At 41.8% G+C, this 24,861-nt stretch overlaps 1 protein-coding gene across 1 annotated transcript in view; it reads left to right on the forward strand.

Annotated features, from left to right (window-relative positions):
* Ltbp1 (latent transforming growth factor beta binding protein 1) overlaps positions 1–24,861 on the forward strand; it is a 448,854-nt gene that overhangs the window by 385,124 nt on the left and 38,869 nt on the right. The window contains 2 exon segments of the mRNA XM_008849049.3: positions 12,178–12,303; positions 16,087–16,230. Of these exon segments, the coding sequence (XP_008847271.2) occupies positions 12,178–12,303; positions 16,087–16,230 (270 nt within the window).

Below are 24,861 nucleotides of genomic sequence, written 5' to 3' on the forward strand. Positions count from 1 at the left end.
CGAGGAATGGCGCAGGGTCTAAACTAGGATTATAGAACGGCGGGGGGGCGGGGATGGAAGGGTGAATGAGGCTTAGGGAGTCCCGGTGCAGAGAGCTGCGCTATAGACTTACCCCAAGAGCAAAAATGAATTTTTATACCCCATCCCCTCTCCCTGTTCTACTGAAGCCCTTCCTCCCAACAATCCCACCTCCTACCTTCATGTCTTTTGTGTGTGTGACCCTCTGAGTTCAGTTAGGGTTGCTAGCATGATCGTGAGTGGGAGGTTGCTTACTTGAGCATGAGCAACTTATCAGTGGCAACACCACTGAAGAAAATGACACCCGTTCCCCAGCAACCATGAACTTCCAAAAGTCCCTTAGGGAGGGATGAGGTTTCATGGACCCCTCCCCCTTCCATGTTGAAATGTTGGCATCCTGTTTGGGTGAACACAGCTATGTTAGTTCATGAGTGCACTTGCCATATCATGACAAGAATTTCTTGTAGAATTTCATTTTTGTGGTATTATTTTCCTATCTTTCACTCATATTCCAAGACATAAAAATTGAACATTTTCTTGCCCATTATTTTACTTTTCCATCTTTATTCTAGAAAAGCTTGTTGCATCTGCCTTTGACACAAATCCCTACATGGGGAGCCCTGCTTGATGGGGAACCCTGCTCGTCAACCTTGCCATTGCTTCTGCGTAAGGTGGAAATGGTCTCTTTTTCTATGCCAGCCCCTTTGCTTTCCTGGTTCTTTTTCCTGTAGTGAGGCCATTAGCACTTGGCCTTGCCTTTTTGTGATAATGCGGTACTTATTCTTTTTAGAGTCTTCAGAAGTGGCAGGAAGAAGTTTTTTCACGAGATTTCATCAATAAAACCTCTGGGTGGCTCCCACTGAGGCCTTGAAGAGCTTGGAGGGCAGATAAAAGTTCTCTGGATGGAAACTGATATAGAAGAGTATGTTCCTAGCAAAATAAGTGTCATTAGCAAAGATTTAGAGACATAAATATTGCATAAGATTAGGGACACTAAGTAAATTAGAGTTGAACATGTGAAAGAAAAAAGTGATATCAGGTGAAGAAGCCAAGGCTGAACTGTGGAAGGCCTAATTATTTTCACCTAAACCAACACCATTGCACACCTAATGCTACACATTACACTACACTATAGACATATCCTGATGAGCAAAAGCAACATGGTTTCTGCCTTCTAAGGAACTGTACCCGCAGGGGGGAAGTATAAGCATTCCAGAGAGTGTATGATCAGAAACCATTACCTGAAAAAAGTCATTGAGAGAAAGGTGGAGAGAAGCTTTGAATGCCTGACTGACGGACCTCTGTAAAGAAGTGACATTGAGACAGGCTCTAAAGACTGTGATACTCCTGGGCAGGGGAATGGGGTGGCAGGTGCAGTGGAGTTACAGCAAAGAAAAGGACTCACAGACAAAGAGGCCCATGGAGAACTCTGGGAAGTGGAAGGAGCCAAGCCTGGTTCTTAGAGAGGAGGTGCAGCCAAGATGGGAATGGAGAGGCAGGATTCAAAATGTATCATGTCTCATAGGTGACATGGAGTTTGGGTGTCTTTTAAACATACCTGATGCAGACTGGTGAATGATAAGCAAGATGGTGATGCACTTTATCCCATCATCCTACAATGCATATTTTTTTACACTTTTTTTGGTCTTATTGAGACAGGGTCTCCCTGTAGCCCCAGGCACCCTGGAACTCCCTATATAGACCAGGCTGTACTCAGTCTCACAGAGATCCACCTGCCTCTGCCTCCTGAGTGCTGGGATTAAAGGTGTGTACCACCATGTCCAGATTTACTTTTTTTCCCATTTTAAACTGGGATGATTTTACAGATGTGATTTTAACAGGAAGTACAAAACGTTTAATTTATAGAGTTTTTCTTTTTGAAAAAAAGTACATAAAATAATTGTTTTTTTTTCAATTGATAAACTGTCAACTTTGATTTAGTTCAATAATTAATATGCTCTTAAAATAGCTTTGTTGATATAATTCACACTTCATACAATTTAAAGTGTGGGATTTTTTGGTTTGCTCAAAGAGTTGCATGATCATAATGACATCAATTTTGTAACATTTCCATCGCCCACAAAAGAAATCCCATAACTCTTGGTAGTCGTGTCCCCTTTTTCTCTTCAGCACCATCACTTACCTATTTTTTGTCTCTCTATATTTGCCTATTCTCAACATTTTTAATATTCCTCCTATCTAACCAGAATTATGTGTCATTTGACCACATTTTTCCATGCCCCCCCAACCAATCACCACTTCTGATGACCAGCATTCTGCTCTCTGTTTCTATGGTGTCATTATTTATATTCCATATATGAATGACGTCATGTGGTACTTGTCTTTTCCTGCCTGGATTATTTCACTTAATGTAATGTTCTTCAGGTTCACCCCTGCATTTTATATACTAAAGAATATGCCCAGGGTGCTGTTTGGAAGGGCAAGAAGGAAGTCATTGGTCCTTAGAACACTATCACAGTAAGTCAGGTCAGACATACTGCTGCCAGAGACTACAGTACCGGAGCGAACTAGAAGAAATGAGCGTCTCAAGAAATGTTTTGGAGCCAGACTCTGATATAAGATAAGGACATGATATTGGCTTAGATATAGGATATGAAGTGAAAGGAGTTTTAATCAATCATATTGGTGGCACTATGTATTGACATGGCAAAAAATGAGGCCATTTTATTTTTTAAATTGAGAGTGCTTGGGCATGTACTAAATTAGAGTTCTTGATTAAATAGCCATGAGGGTATGTCAGTTGGCAGTTGAGTCATGATAGGTCTAGTGTTCTAGGAAGTTTAGGCTGGAAACATCAACGGGGGTCATCAGATCTAGGTGGTATTTGAAGCCGTTAGAATGGATGAGGACACCAAGAGATGGCACATGATAAGAACAGAAGAAAGTTGAAGACTGAGCTTCAGCATTTGTAGATCAAGGATTAAGACTCTTGAGGGGTGACCCAAAGATTTACAGGAAACTCAGGACCATAGAAGATCGTGGAAGACAAGGGAGGAAGGTGCTTTAAAACGTGGTGTTCAGCTGCAGCAAGTTCTAAAAAGAGGATCATCAAAAAGTGTTTGGGTTTGCTGACCTTACCAAGAGCCTTTTCAGTGGAGTCTTACATATAGGATCCCCCCAAGAGGAAGTGAGAACTCAAGGAATGGACACAGCATGTGTAAAAAGTCAAGAATGTTGACTGTTACAAAGGAGTGAGAAGGATGGTCCCAGGGGAAGGGAATATGGTGAAGAGAAGCTCTTCGTTATTTTTAAAGATGAACAGAAGGAAATGTTGGGTTCTTGGACAGTGGTTCAATGAAAGAAGAACAAGTAGAAGATGCAGGGGAGAGGGGCCAGCTGGAGCAGCAAGTAACTTAAGAACCCAAGCATGGCCAGAGTTCAGAGGGCATGTGCTGAAGCCTTTATACATCCATGAAGACACACTGAGTGATCTGGGATACTTCTCTCAGCTCTGTTGGAATGCCCGACATAACCAATTTATAGGAGAGATGATTTAGCTCATGGTTTCTGAGGGCTCAGTCCATGATCACTTGGCCCTTTGCATTGGGGCAGAGCATCAAGGGGTCAGGAGCATGGAATGGAAGAGAGTTTTTACTTCATGATAGACAGGAAACAGAGAAAAGGGAAGGGACCAGGGACAAGATACTTCCAAGGACCCTTGCCCTATTACTTCTCCAGCTAATTCTTTCTCCCAAAGTTACCAGAACCTCCCCAAATAGCATCATGGACTGGGGAACCAAAAAGTTTTACATGGCCCTTCAGAAGACACATATTTCAAACCATAATAAGGAAGTCAAGTGTTACCTGACTGGACTATTTCAATAAGCTAAATCATTTGGACATTATGGGTAATGACTCTGCTTCTCTTGAGTGGCTAAAAGCAGAAAACCAAGCTAGAAGATCACTGTGGCAACTTAGGTGTGCAATGATGAGACCTCAAACAAGGTTGGGGTGTAGAAGAGAGATGAAGATGTAGCCAAGGGATAAAATCAGAAGGGCATGGGGATTCCGTGTGGAGGCGTCAAAGAAGCCTTCCTCCTATTCAGATAACTAGGATGATATTTGTGACTTTTAGGTTGGTTTTTAATAGAAATGTCTATAGCTATGAAAGGGGACTAAGTGTAGTCTATAGTGGTTGATAAAAATCAGAATTTGGTTTAGCTTCTCTGGAACTGGAAAGCTGCTTGCAGAAATCAAGTAGAAGACTGGTCTTGGTAGTTTTTAAGGAATCATTTAAGTCTCTGAAGGCAGTGTACCTTAAGGTGGTGTGAGTGGAAAGAGCCCTCTCGGTGGTTAGCCTTGTTTTCTAGCATGTCTAGCCTCTGCCGTTTATTGTTTATCTTAGACTGCTAACCTTCAAATGGATTTGTGACCATCAAGATCCCCACATTTTCTTCCTGCCCTTCTCTATGGTTCGTCTCCTGGTGTGGAAGTCAGACTACACAAAGACTTTGGCTTTTGCTCTTTTTCTGGCTTGCCTGTTTCCCAGAACTAAATTATTATCCATAACACATAAGGACCATATTCTCCAGCTCCGTGGATGTTGCCAGACCTCAGTGGACCTTTTTAAAAAGGTTCTACAATATCCTACTGTATTGTCTGGATGTTCTCCAAATCCAGTTTTTAATTTCCTATTGGATAAAATTTATTTTATTTTTTTCTTCAGGCCTTGTGCTCATCTTCTGCTTAATGCTGGCTCTCCCTATGCTATGAGAAAGACCTTAATCTCTTTTGGGCTTGCAGCCATGCCATTTTAAAATTCCTTTGGGCCGCCATTCTGTTGGTTTAACATCCTTCAATCCCACTTCTTGGCTGGGGTTTACTGTCTGCTGGTCAGCCTCTGTTCTTTTTGAAGTCTGTGTTTTTCCTGAACAGGACCCCTATGTTCTTTCTAGTGTAAGGTCCTGTCATGTGACTGTTTTCTGAAAATTTTGGCACTAAATAATGACCCAGTTGTAACTAAACAGGAAGATGTCAGGTGAAAGGTTGGGTCACTTCCTTCTAATGAAAAGATTGAAGAACATCCATACTAGCCATCAATTAACCTGTCTTCCTGGGCTGGCACACCATTGGAGCCTGGTATGTGTTTTTCCAAGTCTCCTAGAGAAACATCTTTGGGACCAACAGCATTCTGGTATCTTGATTTCAAGTATGATGTTGCTTCATATTTTAAGGACTGTTTAAGGACAGGAGGTTCCTTGACTAAACTGCAAGTCATTAAGTGATGCCGATGAAAAGTAGACAGTATGCTTTAGTTCCATCTTTTCAGTACACATACCCCTTTATGCTTGTTGGGCACACAACGTGGTTTGATTCACAAAGGAGTAACTTTTTATAAGCATCCCTGTAAGACGTAAGCCCATAGTTATACAGAACCATCACTGTGGATTTAGAAGACTGAGCCTTGTCAAGGACTAATCCTTGCCCATCTCTGTTGCTAATGCTTTTGTCACTTTGAAATAAATCACCTCCCTCACCAGACCTCAAATTTTCTGGTTCTTTAAATGAGGAGGCTAATTTGGATAAACCTGAAATTCCCTTTAATTCAGGATGTAAAATATAATTCATGAAAGATGTTCTGAAGGAGCTGGAGAGATGGCTCACTAGCTGCTCTTGCAGAGGACCTGGGTTTGATTCCCAGCATTGACGTGGCCACTAATAAGCATCCCTAACTCTGGTACCAGGGGAATTCACCCTCTTCTTACCTCTCTAGGCAGTGCATGACACAAGGGCACTTACATACATGCAGGAAATTCAGTCATACACATAAGATAATAATAAATAAAATATGGGGCTGGATGATTCAGTGGTTAAGAGTACTGGCTGTTTTTGCAGAGGACCTGGGTTTGACTCCCAGCACCCACATGATGCTAAGACTCATCTGTAACTCCAGTTCTGAGGGATTTGCTGCCCTCTTCTGACCTCCATGGTATTGTATGACACGGGTGCACTTAACATATGTGGAGGCAATACACTCAAACACGTAAATAAATAAATATTTAAAAATCCTGGCAACAGCATGTTCTTTCCATGATGCAGCCACCATGGAGATTTTTGTAAATGATCAAGTGCCAAAAATGACACTACTGTTTCTATCATCTGCCTCGCTAAAGTATCCTGGCAACGGGAGAATGGCTCATTGTGAGGTTTTCCCCATAATGGGTGGGTATGTATTGCTTGGAAGTAAGAAGAAGGAAATCTACAAAGCACGGGTGGTAAGAGTCTGACAAAATGAAGTACTCTTCTTCATAACCAAAAACAAAAACTGAAAGATTGTCTGAAAAGAAGACAAAACCACTTTACTGACAGAACAAACACAAACAGTCATTTCCTGTGCCACACACAGGGTTTTCTAATACTTAAGGAGCCCTTGCTGTTTGTTACGAATTTCATTGTCAAGGTCTTTGAACACAGTTTTAATTTCTTGATTAGCACACAAGCTTTGTCTGACCGATCTTTCAGGAAAACCATGTCTTTTTTCCCATACTTTTTCTAATTGCATTGTTCACCAAATTCAGGAGATTAAGAATAAGTAATCTTTTTAACCTTATTCAAGAATTAGAGCACATTTGGAGTTCTGTTCTAACGTATGTTTTGAAAAACTTTTGGTCCATTAAGAAAGTATAGCAACTAGAAAACATGTGGCAAGAGAAACTGACCTGCACAACAGGCCAACAGTTGAGACCCTTGAAAGTGTGAACTTGTCAGCATCACTGCTAAAAACAGCTACTGATGGTTCTGACTGTCCGGACCTGTGTTCCATTTCTCTTTGTGACATTTGGAGGGTGTGGGGGGACAGTCACTTTAGTGACCCACTAGTCTTTGTGTGCATAATTGATTAGGGCTCATTTCTATTGAAACCAGTATTTACATCTATTTTTTTCCAATGAAATGTGAAGGACAGAGTTGTAGGAGAAATCAGCAGTACTTAAGATAATATGCCTAATTTGCATAGATTGATAACTGAGTGAGCACTGGAGAATCAATGGATCACTAATTTTGGGGTACTATTACTATAGTGCTAATATCGGGCATGGTCCTTAACAGATCCCTAAGCAGACATCATGCCAGAAGAAAATGTGATATTTGGATAATTCAAGAATTGATTTCATGTTCCAAATTCAATTTCTATGAAGCAGAGTGGGGTTCACCTGTCCAGACTAACAATAGAAATATATCTTTGAGAACTTGCATCATCAAAGCAAATGCAGCAATCTTTATGTAGGTCATTCAGGGAGCGAAGCAAAGGGCAAGGGATCTAGTGCAGTGGTAGAGGCCTTGCCTGATTCGCTCAAGAAGCGAGACAAGTGCTGTCCAGCGAGGCCATTACCTCACCTCACTGCTGAATACAAAATACTGCAGTTACATTATATCATTTTTATAAAATATTAATTGTTGAACAGCTAGTCTCCAGCAAGCATTTCGTGTTCATTTTTCCTATTCATTCCAGTCCAAAGTATTGCTCATCTAAACTTCCTTGGTGAATCATTGTTACAATAAATCTGAGTCTGCAAGACGCCCAGTAATTCATAACCAGCTTGGGACTTGTTCACCTTCAGCCAGTTATTCAGTTCCTGTGCTGGTGAAGAGTAATAAGAATTCATCATCTGCTGTGACTGCACAGAGTTAGTGGAAAGGAAAGCAAGATGTGTTACTTTAAGAAACTGGTCTGTGAAGACAGCAGATTAGTAGCTGTGTTCCCGCTTTCCTCCCATTTTAGTAGAGGAAGAAGTTGCTGGTGAGGGTGCCTTAAAGGTTGCCCATCCCACCAAGCTCAACAGTGGAACAGCAGGAAGAAGCAGGGAGGATGTGGGTTCCTGGAGTAGCTGACCCTTAGGCTGACTCTGGCAGGGTCGGCATGAGTTCCTAAGCAAAGTCGGTGGTGGAAGAGTCAGTGGAGTAAGGAGTGTGCAGCAGGACAGTGAGAAATTAAAAGAACCATAGTTTGCCAATAGGGGCTGGAGTATAAACTGAAAGGCTATCTGAGAACTGTGATCACGCTTGGGGTTGGGAGCCAAATGAAGGAGGCTTTATGGTCTATTGGGGGGAGGTTCTCTAGGCAAGAAGAGGTGCAGAATATTCTGAGTAAGGGAATGGCATGGATAGGTTTGCACTTTGCAAAGAACACTTTGGCAAGTTAGGCAGAAAGTGAATTCCAAGGAGAGCAAGACTGGAAAGGGGAAGGCCAATTGGAGAGCAAGGAAGATCCAGAAAGATAAAAGGGCATGATGAGGGGACATTGAGTTGCAGAAAAGGAAAAATAACATTAAGATTTTTGGCATAGGTGTCCAGTTAGATTTGGTGGTGGAGGGTATATAGGAGAAATGGAGGTTAAGGCAAGGAGGGGAATGATCACAAGTTCATTTGCTACAAGTATGTCTATTTAGTCTTAGATACATGGTTCAAGAACAGGGGTCAAGCTTTGAGAGAGACTGGGAATTGATCAGCATGTAATTGGTAACTGACGCTTTGCTGAGTTTCTATCAAAAGGCTGCAGTAAAGAATAACATAATCTCTTTGACAGATGCTCACTTCAGGAAGTCCAAAGTTCGCAGTGCCCTGCGTTAAGTGATTCGGTGACAGGATAGAGTTCCTTCTCATAACTATAATCAGTAAAACAGCTGTAATCCCAGTCTCGTGCTTGCAATCGAAATCAGTCAAGTCAGACTCACTGTATTAGATACCATGAGAAAGGTTCACGTGTTAGTTGTGAAATAATTTGAGTTTTCAAGTTAGGAAGGCAAGTTACATAACACAGGAAAATGGAGATGAAAAAAGTTCTCACCAACATCAAGAGGGGTTTAGTAGGAAGACAGGAATTTCAACTTTTAGGCTTGATGAAGTCCAAAGTTATGGCAGAAAATCAAATAAAAAATAATTAGGCATAAAAATGTGATTGAGGAGAATTGTGGTTGAAGGCAAAGACTTAAAATTCACCCCCAGGATTCTGGTCATTGAAGCTGAGAGAGTTTGGGAGGGATAGAGAAGGGACAGATAGCATGCAGCTGATCCCCAGGGCCTGAGATTTGGCAAACAGCACCCGCAGGCCATCAAAAGGCTGGGCCAAACCATTGTGGCTTAAGGTAGGACAAGACTAATATTAATGTTATTGAACACGGGACGATTGTTCAGGGAGTGTTCATCAGACATAGACTGATGGGAGGTTGACCGAGAATTAGGTTTAGTGGGTTTTCTCAGCACTGCGTTTCAGTGGGGCAAAGTTAGGAGTGAGATTGTAGGTCATTGAGGATGGAGGAAGAGGAGCTGTAATGATGATGATAGTTGGTGTCTGTCAGATACTTCCTAAGTTAGCACTTTGTCTTTTTGGTTGTGAGCCTGAGCCTTGAACATCTGCCAGCTCTCCAGTCTGTAAGTTAACACTTTGTGCATGTCTGTTTGTTTAATCCCCACACTAATTGTTGGAACACACTAGTATTACTATGCAGTTTGCTACTGTTGTTTTTGTATTTTAGGTAAGATGTACAATTAGTCCTCTGTGTCCTCAGGTTCAACCAAAGTGGATCCAAAATATTTGAAAAAGTTACATCTGCACTGAATGTGCAGACTTTTTCCTTGTTCTTAGTCCCTAAACAATATGGCACAGCAACTATTTATATTGAATTTACACTTCACTGGGTATGATAAGCAATCTGTGGGATGGGCTGGGGATAACTCGGTGGAGAGTACTTGCCTATCATGCATGAGGCCCTGGAATCAATTCGAACACTGAAAAGAAAAAGTTCTAGGGGAAGGAATTGGGGAGAGGGGTGTGAGTGGTGAATTTGATCAAAATAAAACGTATTCATATATGAATCGGGGGAAAATATATGGGAGGATGTGTAGGTTATTTGTAAATACTGTGCTAGTCTGTACAAGGAAATTGGCCATTGTTGGATTCAGAAACTAATTACCCACAGATGCAGAGGGACGACTGTATGAGGAAATAAAGACGTTGAGTGTAGACAGCTCTAATGAGACATTTCACAATGATGGCCTGGAGGACTAGCAGGGCAGACAAGATCAGATGAAAGTTTTCCCAGCGATAGTAACATTTTGGGGGACACTGAGGGGAGGAGCCAGGAGGAGAATAGTTGCAGATGCTGGAAGAAGATGCCCAGATGGGACACAGGGGAGAACAGACCAGTCAGGGAGGGGGCCAGCCTTGAAAGCAGAAGGGATAGCTTTCTTAGAGCTGAGAAAGTTAAGATTTGATGATATTGAGATCCCCTCCTCTATCCACACATCCCCTTGCTATGCCCCTGTACACACACACACACACACACACACACACACACACATGCCTATAGAGTCTAATTTATGTCTCCAAATGTCCTTCAGTTTGGGTTCATCCACTGGAGCCTGGTGAACCTACCAACATTTTACAGTTCAGAATGAGACAGTCTGAATTTATCCATGATAAGATCAGTACTGGAAATTTAGGAAGAGAAATCAGAAAAACTGATGTTGGATGCATCTTTTTCTTCCAGGAAACATCTTATAACTTAGCTTTAAGAACTTTAAAAGTGAAACGCTCAATCTTATTAATACCATTTGTACACAATGTCATCATTTAACATAACTGTACAATTTTCTTCACATCTCTTTCTTGTTTCTCTGTAGACTGTATTTGGGGACTATTGAGTTCAAGGGCAGAGAGAGCAGGGGCCTGGCAGGTGCAGGTGTACAGAGTGACCAAGCCAGAATGGGAAGGAAAGGAATGTGAAGACAGTAAGGATGAGAGTGAATTCATCTCCAATCCTGTTGTAACTTTATAATCAAGACATCTCATAAGAGCATATTTATTAATGGGGGGAAATCATAGTCACTGTCTATGATCGGATTTACAAGAACAAGATAGACTCTCACATCAGCTAATCCTATGGAGAAGTACTGATGTTTCGGACTTAGAGTGGCTATAACCTGGTGACAATTTTTTTGTTTTTGTTTTTGTTTTCCCGTGAGTAACTGGGACAGGCTGCTTACCCTGCTGAATTCACCAGATTCTCCCTTAACCTATGAGAATGTTATGTAGGCGTAGTCAAGGTTTTCTACAGGGTTGAGTAAACCATTGTTCCTTCCCTCCCACAACTCCACAGACTGTTAGTGGTTACTGAAACTCAAAAACAGGTGACCTGCAAAAACTGCCTTGAGAGTCCAAGTCACCTTGGTTAGAACAGCCACCATTAAGAAAACAACAAGTGTGGAGAAGGATGCTGGGGGTCGAGCAGAAGCAACATTGTACACTGCTGGTGTGACTGTAGGTCAGTGCAGCCACTATGGAAGTCAGTATGGAGTTTTCTCGAAAACAGAACTGCTGTTCTGGGTATGTACTTGAGGGAGTCTAAGTCAACACACCACAGAGACACTTGTACATCCATGTTTATCGCAGCACTGTTCACAATAGCCAACAAGTGGAATCGACCTAGTTATTCATCAACAAATGGGTAGATAATGAAAATGTGGTGTACATGCATAATGCATTTTATTCTGAATTATGTCAGAACTGGAGATCATCATTTTAATTGCAATAAGTGAGATTCAGAAAGAGGAATAGTGTATGTTTTCTCTTGTGTGCAGAATCTAGATTTTTTTTTTTAAAGTAAGGATATGAAGTTGGAGAACTATTTGAGAAGAGGGATAAACATGCAAGAGGGTTATGGGAGGGTAGATATGGGCACAATAAACATGAAACGGTCATCGGGAAACATCATTTTGCACAATGACTCTATACTAATAAAATACATTTTAAAAGGTGATAATATTTTCATTTATTTCCCCTCTAGGAAAATAAAACTGCCTATCAAAATAAAGAGTTGAAAACATTTAGAAAAACTGACCATGGCTAATTATAGCAATCATTTTAGTCTGAAAACATTTCCTGAGGAAAAGTCAATGTTTTCTCATAGAACCCAATATTTTGGCTACTAAACCATTTTCATCAAAACATTTTGTAAACATGTAAGATGTTTGAAGAGCGCTTTCTGTGTATACATGATCATGGCAAATGTTTTAAAGGCCCTGTCTGTAAACATGATGCTCTCATTTTAATCGTGGCAGAGTGTCTTTTCCTGTCCATCATACCTGGTGTTCGTCAGCCTGTGTTTGCTTCCTGTCTTATGTTCACTGTCTTTTTTGCAGATATTGATGAATGTGTAAACAACACTGTGTGTGACAGTCACGGGTTTTGTGACAACACAGCTGGCTCCTTCCGCTGCCTCTGTTATCAGGGCTTTCAAGCCCCACAGGATGGGCAAGGGTGTGTGGGTGAGTTTTTAGAATTTTTTCCCCCCTCACCATGTTTCATATGTCCTTTCAAAAAGAAATCAAAGTTATCAAAAATAGGCAGTTTTAAGCAGGAACCTTGGGCAGGATTTGATCATAATTTGGTTCTATCATATGACTTCAGAGTATGCAAATTCATGTCCTTTGGCTTCTGAAATGGATAGGGACTTTAAAGAAAAAATAACTTAAGATATTTTTAAAGAACATCTGTTTAAACCCTTAGCTGAATATAGAGAGGCATAGCCTCCCTTACCCAGGAAATGGAGTCGACTATGCGGTAGAGTTTGCCTGTCTTCAAAATGTACCTCCTTAGTCGTTGCATAGGAAAGTGCTACACAAGCTTCCGTTTCCACTAATGACACCAGCAAAATGATACTTCAGATTATGCAACCATATTTCTCCAGTCTTGTTCTGATTGACAGGGCTGCCATCAGATTTCCTAGAGCACAGTCTAACAAGGCTCCCACGGCAGAGAATTCCTATTTTACTTCTGATCAATTGTGATATCATCAAACTTGTTATGAAACGTACTTCCAATTTGATCAGTTTTGTGGGAAAGAGGGAAAAAAAAGGTTATATAATCTAAGACTTTGTAGCTTGCACGGCTGTTTCTTTTTAATGGAGAAAAGAGCTATGTTTGCCACAAAGCAGGTGGCCCTTGAGGTGAAGACAAGGCCTTATTTTGAAAATTTGCAATTCAACCATCAGTCCATTTGCCATCCCAACCTAAGTGGGATGTCAAAATCTGTTGACAAGTTTGATCATATCACTTGAATTATAAATGCTTTCCTGGTATGAACTATGGAAATTCAGTTAATTCCCACATCACGGAAAAATATTTAGAAAGCAGTACTATAGTTTTCAGCATAAATATTAGCTAATCAAAAAACCACATGTAACTAGTCAAGAATGTCCCACATGAAGATACAGCTATTTAATAATACAGCTGAAACTATTCTAATCTCTAATACTAATTCCCACTTTAGTCTTCAGCAAATTACAAGCGAAAAAAATTATCTGATATTTAGCCAAGCTTGGTTGCACAGGCCTGTTACCCCAGCCACTCTGGAGGATAAGGCCTGAAGACAGCAATTTAAGGAACTGACCTATCTCAAAAGTAGGCCAGCGTGGGTAGCAGCAAGACCCTGTTTCAAAAGTAAAAGTTAAAATAAACAGAAGGGCCAAGAATGTACTTTAGTGGTAAAAGCATATACCTAGAATATGTGAAGCCTGTGTTTAATTCCCAGTCCCGGTTAACAAATTCACATTTGCTTCTATTTGGACTTACAGGTCCTGTGACGTGGGTCTTAGTTCTCTTCCTAGCTTTATATTTACTCAGTTTCAACGTTAGGCTGCTTGTGGTTGGTCATGCCACTGTTCACTTGCTTGGCTATCATTTGCTCCTTCTGCTGGAATTATCCTTCCTTCTACCCCCACCCCATCCCCTTCCCTGAGCCTGGATTTGTCCCAGTCATTCTTAAGAGACTGAAGTTGGCTACCACCTCCCAGACACACCCTGCTTCTTTCTTCACTCTCAGGCTGAGCATAACCTTCCTCCTACGTTCAGAACACCTTCAGCAAGTTTTGTTAGCGTTTTCATCACTCTTTGGGGGAGAATTTAGCCACATGTGTGTTGCTCCTAATGCTGGTCTCTAAATCCACAGCTTCCATGTGAGTCTGACTTTCTCCTGGGCCCAGCATAACATTTGGTCAATTGTAGGTGCTCAGTGCGTGTTGTTCAACTGTTAAATGTTGAAATACCAGCTATTGACACCACATTGCTCCCAAGTCCCTGTTTAATGTTCATTCTACTGAGCCTGGTAAATGTGCCTGAACTTCATTGAATTTTCAGTTTGGCACATAGAATACTACCCTTAGAGAAAAGGTGTTGATTGTTATTTTGATGGGCTCAACAAATATCATTTGTCTTTTTATCATTCTTTAAGACATACTAGCTGGGTACCTGTTATGTACTTCTCCACAAAGGGTATGGTGCAGCATTTCAGAGATGAGTCAGCCGTGTGCTCAGTCTCTAGTTGAGCTGCTTCCTCTGCTTGGACCTCCCTCTCCCCCAACGTTTGTTCATCCTTCAGGTCTGGGCTGAAATGTTATTTCTCTAGCATATCCCTGCATGAAAGAATCACTGTTGCATACTTCCATGGAGCTCTGTTCTCCTTCCTAGCCCTTGCTGAAGCTTGTGGGATTTTCTTACTAAGCCTGTCTTGACTCTAAGTTCTATGAAGGCAGGAACTGGATCTGTCTACTCAAGACTGCATCTCCACATAGGATCTGTAGGGACCTGGCCCATGTATGTAAACTAAGAACTATCTCTTGATTGAATGAATGCAGTCTTGTGGGAGATATCACAATAGCCAGGTGAATACTCTCAGTTAGAAGGTTAAAAAGTTTCATTTGATATTTACCTAAAAATAATAAATGTGAACTGGCCATTTCCTAAGGTCAACTTTGCGTATGGAAATTATGACTGTGTTGGCTAAAGATTTTAATTCTTCTTTACTTTATGTAAAGTAAATCCCTATCTTTTTGTAAGTGAACCCCACCTTATTTGGTTTCTATCTGTTTATGGATAAAGTAAAATGGAAACTTTAGATAATTATCTAAAAATCCAAGATCTACAGTTTGTCCAATAAACTGCATATAGCAAGTGAAAACAGGATTTTTCCCTCTTGAATAAGTTGGATAATTGCCTGTATGTTTGGAACTATATAAACTCTCAGAGTGTGCTTATGAAAGCTGGTGTTTTTACAGGTTTAATGTAGAGGAACTGTAAGCACTTCAGAGTCAAGTCTAGTACTTTGCTGAACAAGAAACTCATCAGCAAAACTTTTTAGGCACAGAAAAGGTACAAAAAAATACTATTGTACAAAGTCAAAGGTATAATTAGCCTTTCTTTGGGGCTGTGAACTCACACAGTGTTAAACAAATCTGAGATCCCTTGACTTTGTTATAATTATATGGCTTTAAGTTCATTAAAAAAATTAGCAAGATAAAGATTATACTGTGGACATCAACAGAGTTAGAAAAGGTACCAAAGTTGGTAATCAGTTTTCGGGCCAATTGAGTTCACATGGATGAGTAATGTACCCTGATGAATAACAGTGTTGCCTTGACAACCAAAGTTAATTTATAGACATTTAAGCTGAAATGTACTTTCAGACACTTAGGTATGTTGGAGAAGTTTTAAAAATGAATTTTTAAGCCAGGCATGATGGCACAGACCTTTAATCCCTGCACTTGGGAGATCAAGGCCAGCCTGGTCTATGTAGTGAGTTCTAGGCCAGCTAGGGCTATAGGGAGACCCTGTCTTAAAAAGGCAAACCAACAACATCAAAAAACAGTTCTCTTGTTTCCAAAGTGCCTGGGCTTCTGGTTTTTTTTTTCCTTGAATTAAGATCTGGGAGTAAAATACTAGATTATTGTGACTGCAATATGCTGAAAAGTGAGCAAGGTAATACTAGATGGTCAAAGGGCACACACTATGCTCACAGTACATTCCAGACTATTCCATAAAATTAGAATTGGAACTCGGAACCTTGGCCTTGCATTTACACCATCTCTTTATCCAGACCAACTTGGGCAGCTCGGCTTTCTGGAGTGTCTTCCCTGGAAGAAAAGAACGGGGTTGATTTTTCATTGGGGATTACCTCATTTCCAGCAGACACTGTTGGCCTTGGCACAGATGGTAAAATAAAGAGCTGTCGAGAGAGAGGCATTGTCTCACTTGATCTGTGCTCCCCTTTCCAGATGTGAACGAATGTGAGCTGCTCAGTGGCGTGTGTGGGGAAGCCTTCTGTGAAAACGTGGAAGGGTCCTTCTTGTGTGTGTGTGCCGATGAAAACCAGGAATACAGCCCCATGACTGGGCAGTGCCGCTCCCGGCCCACCGAAGGTAAGTGTCGGTGTCAGTGGCACTGTGCAGGGGTTGGAGGGCACCTCAGAGTGGGACAGACCCAGGCTCGGGCTAAATATTCTGGAGGTGAGACAGAACATGTCCTGGCACAGTCCTACCTCTGGAAGCTTCCATGGTCTTCTTTATAAGGATGAGGTTGGTAAGTGTTTGGGTTAGGTGGCCTTGGTGTGATTTCCAACCCTTTGATACCACGTATAAGGAAATGGAAAATGGTAACATTCACTTGGGATTGCCTAAAACCTAGAGTGCTCTCAGCTGGTGTTTACCATGCCTTCTGCATGATCCTCCTTTCTTGATCCTTGAAGATATTTGTACTGACACGTATCTAAATTAAAAGCAACATACAGGGCTCTCAGGATCTACACAGACTTCCACTTGGAAGTCTTGAGGGTATTCCTAGAACTTGGCCTAGAGAGTTGGCATGTTTACATTCATTTAAAATTTGATTTAGGCCTTGATGTCACTGTATAAATTGAAATAAGAACGATAGTCCTCTAGATATATTCAACTTCCATGTCACAGGTAGCCCTTTTAGTTGGCGCCATGCAGCTATAACTTGGTTGTATCTTTTAAGAAAAACAAAAGACCAAATGGTCCCTTGAGAGCCAAATAAAATGACACATAGGCCATTTTACTTTCTTATTAAATCTCAGTGTTATCCGTCTCCTGGTAACGGATTTCACTATTCCTCTATAAGAGATACTTGTTCTTTGTAAAATAACATTTTTCCAGTTACAAGGAATAAAGTATGAAAATGTTTTCCTTCATATATTTTCTTCTTAATTATTAAATGCAGAGAGAAAGGGGCACAGAGTTAAATGACCAGTAATTTAGACACACTGTATGAAGGGAATGGGTAAGGTTATTACTGAGAGAGGTTGATGTTCGTTATGGTGGCCACCCCCTGAGATCTATGCCATAAAAAAAAAAGGCTTTTTATCTTAGTTTAATGAAGAATAACAGAAAAACAAAATTAAAGCCTTAATGAACTGCACTGCCTGTTTTTCCCTAGCTCCATATAGTGATACAATATTATTTGAGGGGAGTTAATTTAGCATATCATATTACAGAATCATTAAATAATCTATATGAAGTGATGAATGCATATATTAAATGAAAAAGCAAGACAGTCCAGTGATCGTCCTCTGTAGAGAGAAGGAAGGGCAACTACATACAAATGTAATCATAGACCTTCTTGGAAATTTTAGGGGTTTTTTCTTCTTTACTTTCCAAGATTTCTGTAATATTTTAAACGAGAAGACCAGAGTCTGGCCCACTCACCTCTTCCTAGCTGTGTAAGGTTAGTCATCTCAACATCTACTGGTTTTTGAATTCTCACCTATAAAACAGACATTTTATTTACTTCACAGAGTTCTGTGAATTTTAAATGAAATCATATTGGCAAAGTTGTTTAAATACAGTACAGAGTATTCCAGTGAGCCATAAGGACATACATAAGGAAATCTGTTTTCTTGTATGGTCTCTTCTGAAAGAGAGGGTCTTAACGATAATCGTTTTTGCTAGACTGTTTTAATAGCATTAAGAAATGACTTGTGTAGGTCACAGAGCTTCATTAGGGTACATGTATAGGATCCTAAAGTTTACTTCTTCCTTTTGAAAATAAGTTACTTTCTTTTTCCACTCTCATGTGTTTGTGTGGTGTGAGTGCACGTGTGTATGTGTGGGGACATGTGTGTTTGTGTGCATGCTCTGAAGGCTCTAGGTTAGTGCCGAATCATCCTGGCTTGCTCTTCCACCTTACAGGGTCTCTCAATCAAACTTTACTAGCCAGCTTGCCTCTGTTGATCCCCATCTCCACCTTCCAAGGCTGGAAGTACAGGTGGGCTATCCTGCCTGCCCATTTACTTCTGTTCTGGGGATCCAAACTTGGTCCTCATGCTTTCCTGGCAAGCACTTTAACCACTGAGCTGTCTCCCTGATCCTTTTTTCTTTTAAACTAAAGATTAATAATGTCTTATTAGGATCATGGCACAATCAGAACCATCTTTACTGAATAACCTTACTGTCAAGCACACTGTATTACTATGTCCTCCCACTCTCCTGTGTGTGTGTGTGTGTGTGTGTGTGTGTGTGTACGCACGCGCGCGCACGCACATGTGGGAACCAGAAGCTGACATTGAGTGTTTTTTTTGAGACAGAGTCTCTCACTGATCTTAGAGCTTCCCAGTTTGCCTAGGCTAGCCAGCTGGAGAGTTCCAAGGGCCTGTTTGTATTTGCCTCTCTACTGCTGGGATTATAGGCACATACTACCATGCCCAGCTTTTTATGTGGGTTCTTGGGATCCAAACTCAGTTCCTCATGCTTGTGTGGTAAGCACTTTACTGACTGGCTGAACCATCTCCCCAGGCCCCACCCACTGTGTTATTTCTTGGCTATAACATCTCTCTTTACTAGCAGTACTCACATCTGCTTTGAAGTTTCTTCTCTGACTTCCTAACAAGTACTTAGCCTTTTCCCGCCCTTAGCATACTCAGTTTATTGTTGTCTATCTCTCTTTTTGGAACATTTTTCCAGTCAGTTTCTTAAAGAGCCCCTTCTATTTTTTGAGAGAATATAATTTGAATACCTTATTTTACAAAACCTGTTTGCCAAGAAATACATGATTTCTCCTTTCTTTTAATACATGAAATCTTTATTTAAATTTGGAGGCAGGGGGTTTGCAAATTTTTCCCATAGTTCTCTGATTTCTGCTAGATATGAGAGATACTCAGTCCTTGTATTGATTTAGGTCAATCTGACATGACTCAACCATTGACTGATTGAGCTTATTGATTTCTGTGGTTCTTGACAACTTTGACCTCTACGGTATCTCTCTACTTGTAGTTCTTGGCAAACTGTTCATATGGAACCTTAAGTCTCTCTTGAGTAGCTCTGGTGACATACATCTGAAATTCCATCACTCAGAAGGTAGAGGCAGGAACATGGTGAGTTCAGGACCAGCCAGGAATGCATAGCAAGACCTATGCATTCTCAAAACAAACATTTTAAAAAAAACCATGCCAGTTTTCAATGTAAGGAATGCCCCCTGTGGTATCCTGAGAGACTGTTAGCTATGCTACAGCAAGAACCATCCACCTGACTTCATCAGAACCAACATTTGATCAGTTATTTGAAAATGGGGCTGGAGAGATGACTCGGCTGTTAAGAGCACTGGCTGCTCTTGCAGAGGACCTGGGTTCAATTCCCAGCACCCACATGGTGGCTAACAATTGTCTATAACTCCAGTTCTGGGGGTCCGACGCCCTCTTCTGACCTCTGCAGGCATTGCACAACACGGGTGCACTAGCATGTATGCAGGCAATACTCTCATACACATAAAATTTTTTTTAAATAGTAATAAATAAAAATAGAAATCATGCTGGGCATGGTGGTGCATGCCTTTGATCCCAGCTCTTGGGAGGCAGAGGCTGGAGGGTCTTTGTGAGTTCCAGGACAGCTGGGGCTACAGGGAGACCCTGTCTCAAAAAGACAAAAAAAAAAAAAAAAATAGAAGGCACCAAATGTCCCTAGTCTTTGAAGAGGGGCAAACTGTGTCTTTGAGTAGAGGTCACTTTAGGAGTTCTATGTGGCCTGTCCTGCATCAGCACCATCTATTATGCATCCTCTGCCGTCTCTCCTTTACAGAAACAATGACCTGAAAGTCCTTTGCAAAGCAAGAAAATGAAAAACCGTTCTAGACTTTTGTTTTTCTGGGTTTTCTACAGTTGTTTCCTTCATGCCTGATTGGGTAGCTCTTTTTTTTCTTTTTTCTTTTTTTTTTTAAACTTCATGAACTTTAATGTTTCTGAAGCTCTTGCTCTAGAAACAGGCTGTATTTTTTGGTTTATGTACTGGTAAATGAAATTATATGAACACTCTCATGGATACAGTGACCTAGAATGTTTGATAGTAAATATGAGTCTGTGTTGCTGCTCAGCTCAATCTGGTGGAGTAGCAGATGGACTTTAAGAATCACAGCTGTCTGTGAGCGCTCTCCTTGCCGTGGGCCAAGGCCAGGATGCTTTCAGAGAGCAAGAATACAGTACTTGACACAATGAACTGGCTAAATGGATGTCAGTTAAGTTTATGCATGTCCCAGTCAAGGAATTTACAGTTTCACAGAGCACAATTTGTACCAAATTGAAACACAAGGTTTTAACTAGAGTTCAGATCAGTTCCATTATAGACACAGCACACTAACCATCAGACTTTATCCTTTCAGAAAAGTAATTAGGAAAAATACATTTGTAGTGTGTACTATACTGTCTGCTTGGCTGTATGGCTTCCCCAGGATAATCCACATGAACAGCAGCAAAATCACCTGATATCACATCTCACTGAGGGCAAAATGGGGGCTGACGGTCAGGATTTCAGGAGGGAAGTTTCTACAGCTGCATCTAGAAGGGCTGTCTAGTGACTAACATGAACTGGCCAACAAATAATGGCCTTGTGAAATGTGAAGTGTCACCCTGAAGGTATCTAAGATGATGTGAGGGGCTCACTGGCAGAATGGTGCCTATTTCTAGCAGGATGAAAAAAAAGTCCCAGATGACTTTTAAAGTACGTGTGCATGTATACCTGTGTGGTTTGTACGTATATGCATGTGCATGTATGTGGAGGCCAGAGGTCAATGTCTGGTGTCCTCTGTTGTTCCTCACCTACTGTTTGAGCTGTGTCTCTCACTGAACCTGGAATTTACAGATTTGGCAGGACTAGCTGGTCAGCAAGCCCTAGGGACCCTCCTGTTTCTGCTAACAGGCTCGTGCTACCACACTGTCCTAGTCTGTTTCTCTGTTGCTGTGACAAAACACTCTGGCCAATACCAACTTGGGGAGGAAAGGGTTTATTTTTTATTTAGCTTACATCTCCCAGGTCACAGTTTATCAGGGAGCCCACGATAGGAACTCAGGGCAGGAGCCTGGAGGCAGGAGCTGGAGCACAGACCATGTCACAGTTTTTCAGGGAGCCCACGATAGGAACTCTGGGCAGGAGCCTGGAGGCAGGAGCTGGAGCACAGACCATGGAGGAACTCTGCTTACTGGCTTGTTCTCCTAGCCCCTGCTCAGCCTGCTTTCTTATGCAACACAGGCCCACCTGCCCAGGGGGTGGCACCACCCACAGTGGGCTGGGCCCTCACACGTCACTCAACAATCAAGATTCAGGGAGCCCACGATAGGAACTCTGGGCAGGAGCCTGGAGGCAGGAGCTGGAGCACAGACCATGGAGGAACTCTGCTTACTGGCTTGTTCTCCTAGCCCCTGCTCAGCCTGCTTTCTTATGCAACACAGGCCCACCTGCCCAGGGGGTGGCACCACCCACAGTGGGCTGGGCCCTCACACGTCACTCAACAATCAAGAAGATGCCCCACAGTCATGGCCACAGGCCAGTCCTATGGAGGCAATTCCCCACTTAAGGCTCCCTCAACCCAGGTGTGTCAAGTTGACACTAAAGCTATCCAGCACACACACCCAAGTTTTTATATGGGATCTGGGGATCCAAACTCAGGTTCTCATGCTTGTACAGCAAGCACATTATTGACTGAGCCATCTTGCCAGACTCACTTTAAAAAACAAACAGTAAAAAACATACTTTTGAATTCTAATAATGCCCTAGGATTTTTTTTTTTTTTTAAATTTCTCAACTACTTTTTGGCTCCCACATAAATTCATTTTTAGGTTTAGCCGAGTCTTTTTCATCACTGGGAACTTGGCCTTTGTGTTGCTATATAGTGCCTAAAAGCCTCTGAAACAGAAATAACTAAAAAAACTTGTCCATCCTAGTCTATTTGCCACATTTAAGAGGGTATGGTTATGAAATGTCTCCGGCTTTTATTTCCTTAGTGCTGTGATAATTGCTCAATAAAAGCTTTATGCCTTTGGGCACTCTAAAGGAAGCAGTAAATATTTAGTCTCAGTCACTCCAACCTTTAAGTCTTACCCACAAAATGCTGTTCTCTTCTTTGATTGGTGAACAGGGGAGATTCTGTGATAGGAACAGAATCTTATTCTTAAAACAAAAGGTGTAATGAAAACAATGGAAAAATGCATATAATGATTGACACAGTTTAAGAAATGTAAATAAGGCATGGTGGCACACACCTTTAATCCCAGCATTTGGGAGGCTGAGGCAGGTGGATCTCTGTAATGCTGTTTGATGGTTGCTTGCCTAGCTCCAAGTTCAGTGAGTCTCTGGCTCAAGGCAGAGTATGATAGAGCAGGTCAGACCATGTCCTCCTCTGGCCTCAATGTATCTGTACAGGTGTATTTATATTCTCTCTGTCTCTGTCTCTGTCTCTGTCTCTGTGTCTCTCTCTCTCTCTAGCAAATGAAAACAATTTTTAAAAATCATAATGAAAATTCCCTGTAGGGTCATCATCCACAGATACTGTGCCTATTGCTTCCACAGGACCATCTCCCAACCGCTCTTCATACAACAACATGCCCCCACATGTGCACTAGGAATGCTTTTTGGATCCTAAACTTTGCTGTTAGGCCTGAAAAGGAATGGCTTGTGTCTTTCCTGAAACTTTTCTAGAAATTTTACTTGTCACTAGGTATGTGACCCTATGGTCCAGGGTGAGGCCTGTGTTGGTGTGACTTCTCTCTTTCCTCCATCCCAGGACATGCTTCTGGCTGTCAGTCATCCAGGCATTTCCTCCTCTGTGGAACTCTGTTTTGTTGTTAATGCGCTGCCCACTCTCAGGCATCCTAGGAAACTCTTCTCCTATGTTTCCTTCTCTGTGGAACTCTGTCATATTTCTGCTCATTTTTTCTTAACTTTTCCAGTTTCTGGGCACATCACCAACATCCTAATGTACCTTCTCAACAGCTGGTACCTGTCCCAGGCTCCCTTCTCCCCTAAGCCTCCACCAGAACAAACAGAAACAAAACTGCCTGGCACAGCCTAGGGCAGGAAGCCCAGACCCATCAGTAGTGCCACAGGTGGCCAGCCTTTGCAGCAGCATCTTCCTGGTCTCTTCTATAATCTCAATCAGAGAAAAAAAATTGTTATAACAAGTGTTTATCATGTGCTTTTTAGGTACAAGGCCCTAAGATAATTCTCTTTTCATACTCTGCCATGTATTCCTGTGCTTGGGTCAGGAACATGTATGCCCACCACCCACACATCACTTGTTGCTCTGCTAACACATTCCTGCCCCATCCTTGGTTCTCAGTGGCATACTCTGTAGAAATACTGAGCAGGTGTCCTAACTGGCACCCTGGTCTCCTAGTTTCTAACGCCGTCTGTGGGCCACCTCTCCCCCCACTCTGCCCATACAGACATAGGTACAGTTGTACTTTTTATGCCCCTCACACCTTGCCTGGTGCCTTTTTTTCTTAATTCATCTTTCAGAAACTAGATTCAGATGTCATTTCTGCCCAGTAGCCTTCCCTGTTAGCCTTGTCCCTTTTCTGCCTTGTGGCTTAGGTCTGAATGTCTAGTTGTGGACTCTCCCGCCCAGGCAGAGCCTGTTTGCTGACCTGCCTTCCCATCAGATTGACCTCTTTAAAAACAGAGCTGCTAGATATGGTGGATCCATGCCTGCAATCCTTGCACTGGGGCAGATGAAGGAGGAGGACCCCAGGTTCAATGCCAGCCTGAACTGCATAGAAGACACTCTGTCCCATAAAGCAAGACAAAAGAAAACAAGGTGAATAGGAGCTGTGCAGTGTGCTTTCTTCCCAATGGTTTTGCTCTGCGCTTGGATTTCTAGATTTCCCGTTTCTCTTTCCCATCTGTGGCCAGCTGTGGTTTTCCTCACCTTTCAGTGGTCTTACTTGTACTCTGTATCACTTCACTTCCTGTTGTCAGTGCCTTCTGGAATTCATCATAGCTCTAAATCTCACTTGAGAAACCAAATAGTGGGCCGGGTGTGGTGGCGCATGCCTTTAATCCCAGCACCTGGGAGGCAGAGGCAGGCAGATCTATGTGAGTTCAAGGTCAGCCTACACAGTGAGTTACAGGCCCCAGCTGGGGCTACAAGGAGACCCCATCTCAAAAAGACACAAAAACAAAACCAAAAACCAAATAGCACATTTCTCATTATGCAAGTCCTTAAATGAGAAAACTAGGAAAAACAACTGTGTGTATATCTCTTAAGTTCCTTTCTTTGCTTTATATGGATTTTTTGTGTGTGGGAGGGGTTGTTTTGTTTTGTTTTATTTGAGACAGGTCTCACTGTGTAGCCCTGGCTGGACTGGAATTCACTGTAGACCAGGCTGGCCTCAAACTCCCAAAGATCCACCTGTCTCTGTCTCCCCAGTGCAGGGATTAAAGGTATGTTTCATCATGCCTGGCTCCATTTTACTGTCTTAAAATATTACTCTAGAATTCCCTTTCTTACAAAAATGTAAGGTGACATAACACACGAATCCTTTGTACAATTTTTCAAAACAGAGAAGAGAATAAAGCTTCCTGGGTTGTTCTGTTGAAAGTAATTTACTGAGCATTAATTCATCTCCGGTGCTTTGCAAGTGCTGTCTTTTCATGGCCATGAGCACTGTTTACTCACACCTCTCTGCTGTGCTTTTTGGCCATTATCATAAGCTCTGTCTTAAGGGTGTGGAGTTCATGAAGACCTTCAGAGTTGTGACTAAGCAGTGTGGAGAT

Source organism: Nannospalax galili, unplaced genomic scaffold (assembly GCF_000622305.1).
Source record: "Nannospalax galili isolate Female #2095 unplaced genomic scaffold, S.galili_v1.0 scaffold344, whole genome shotgun sequence".
Taxonomy (NCBI): Eukaryota; Metazoa; Chordata; class Mammalia; order Rodentia; family Spalacidae; genus Nannospalax; species Nannospalax galili.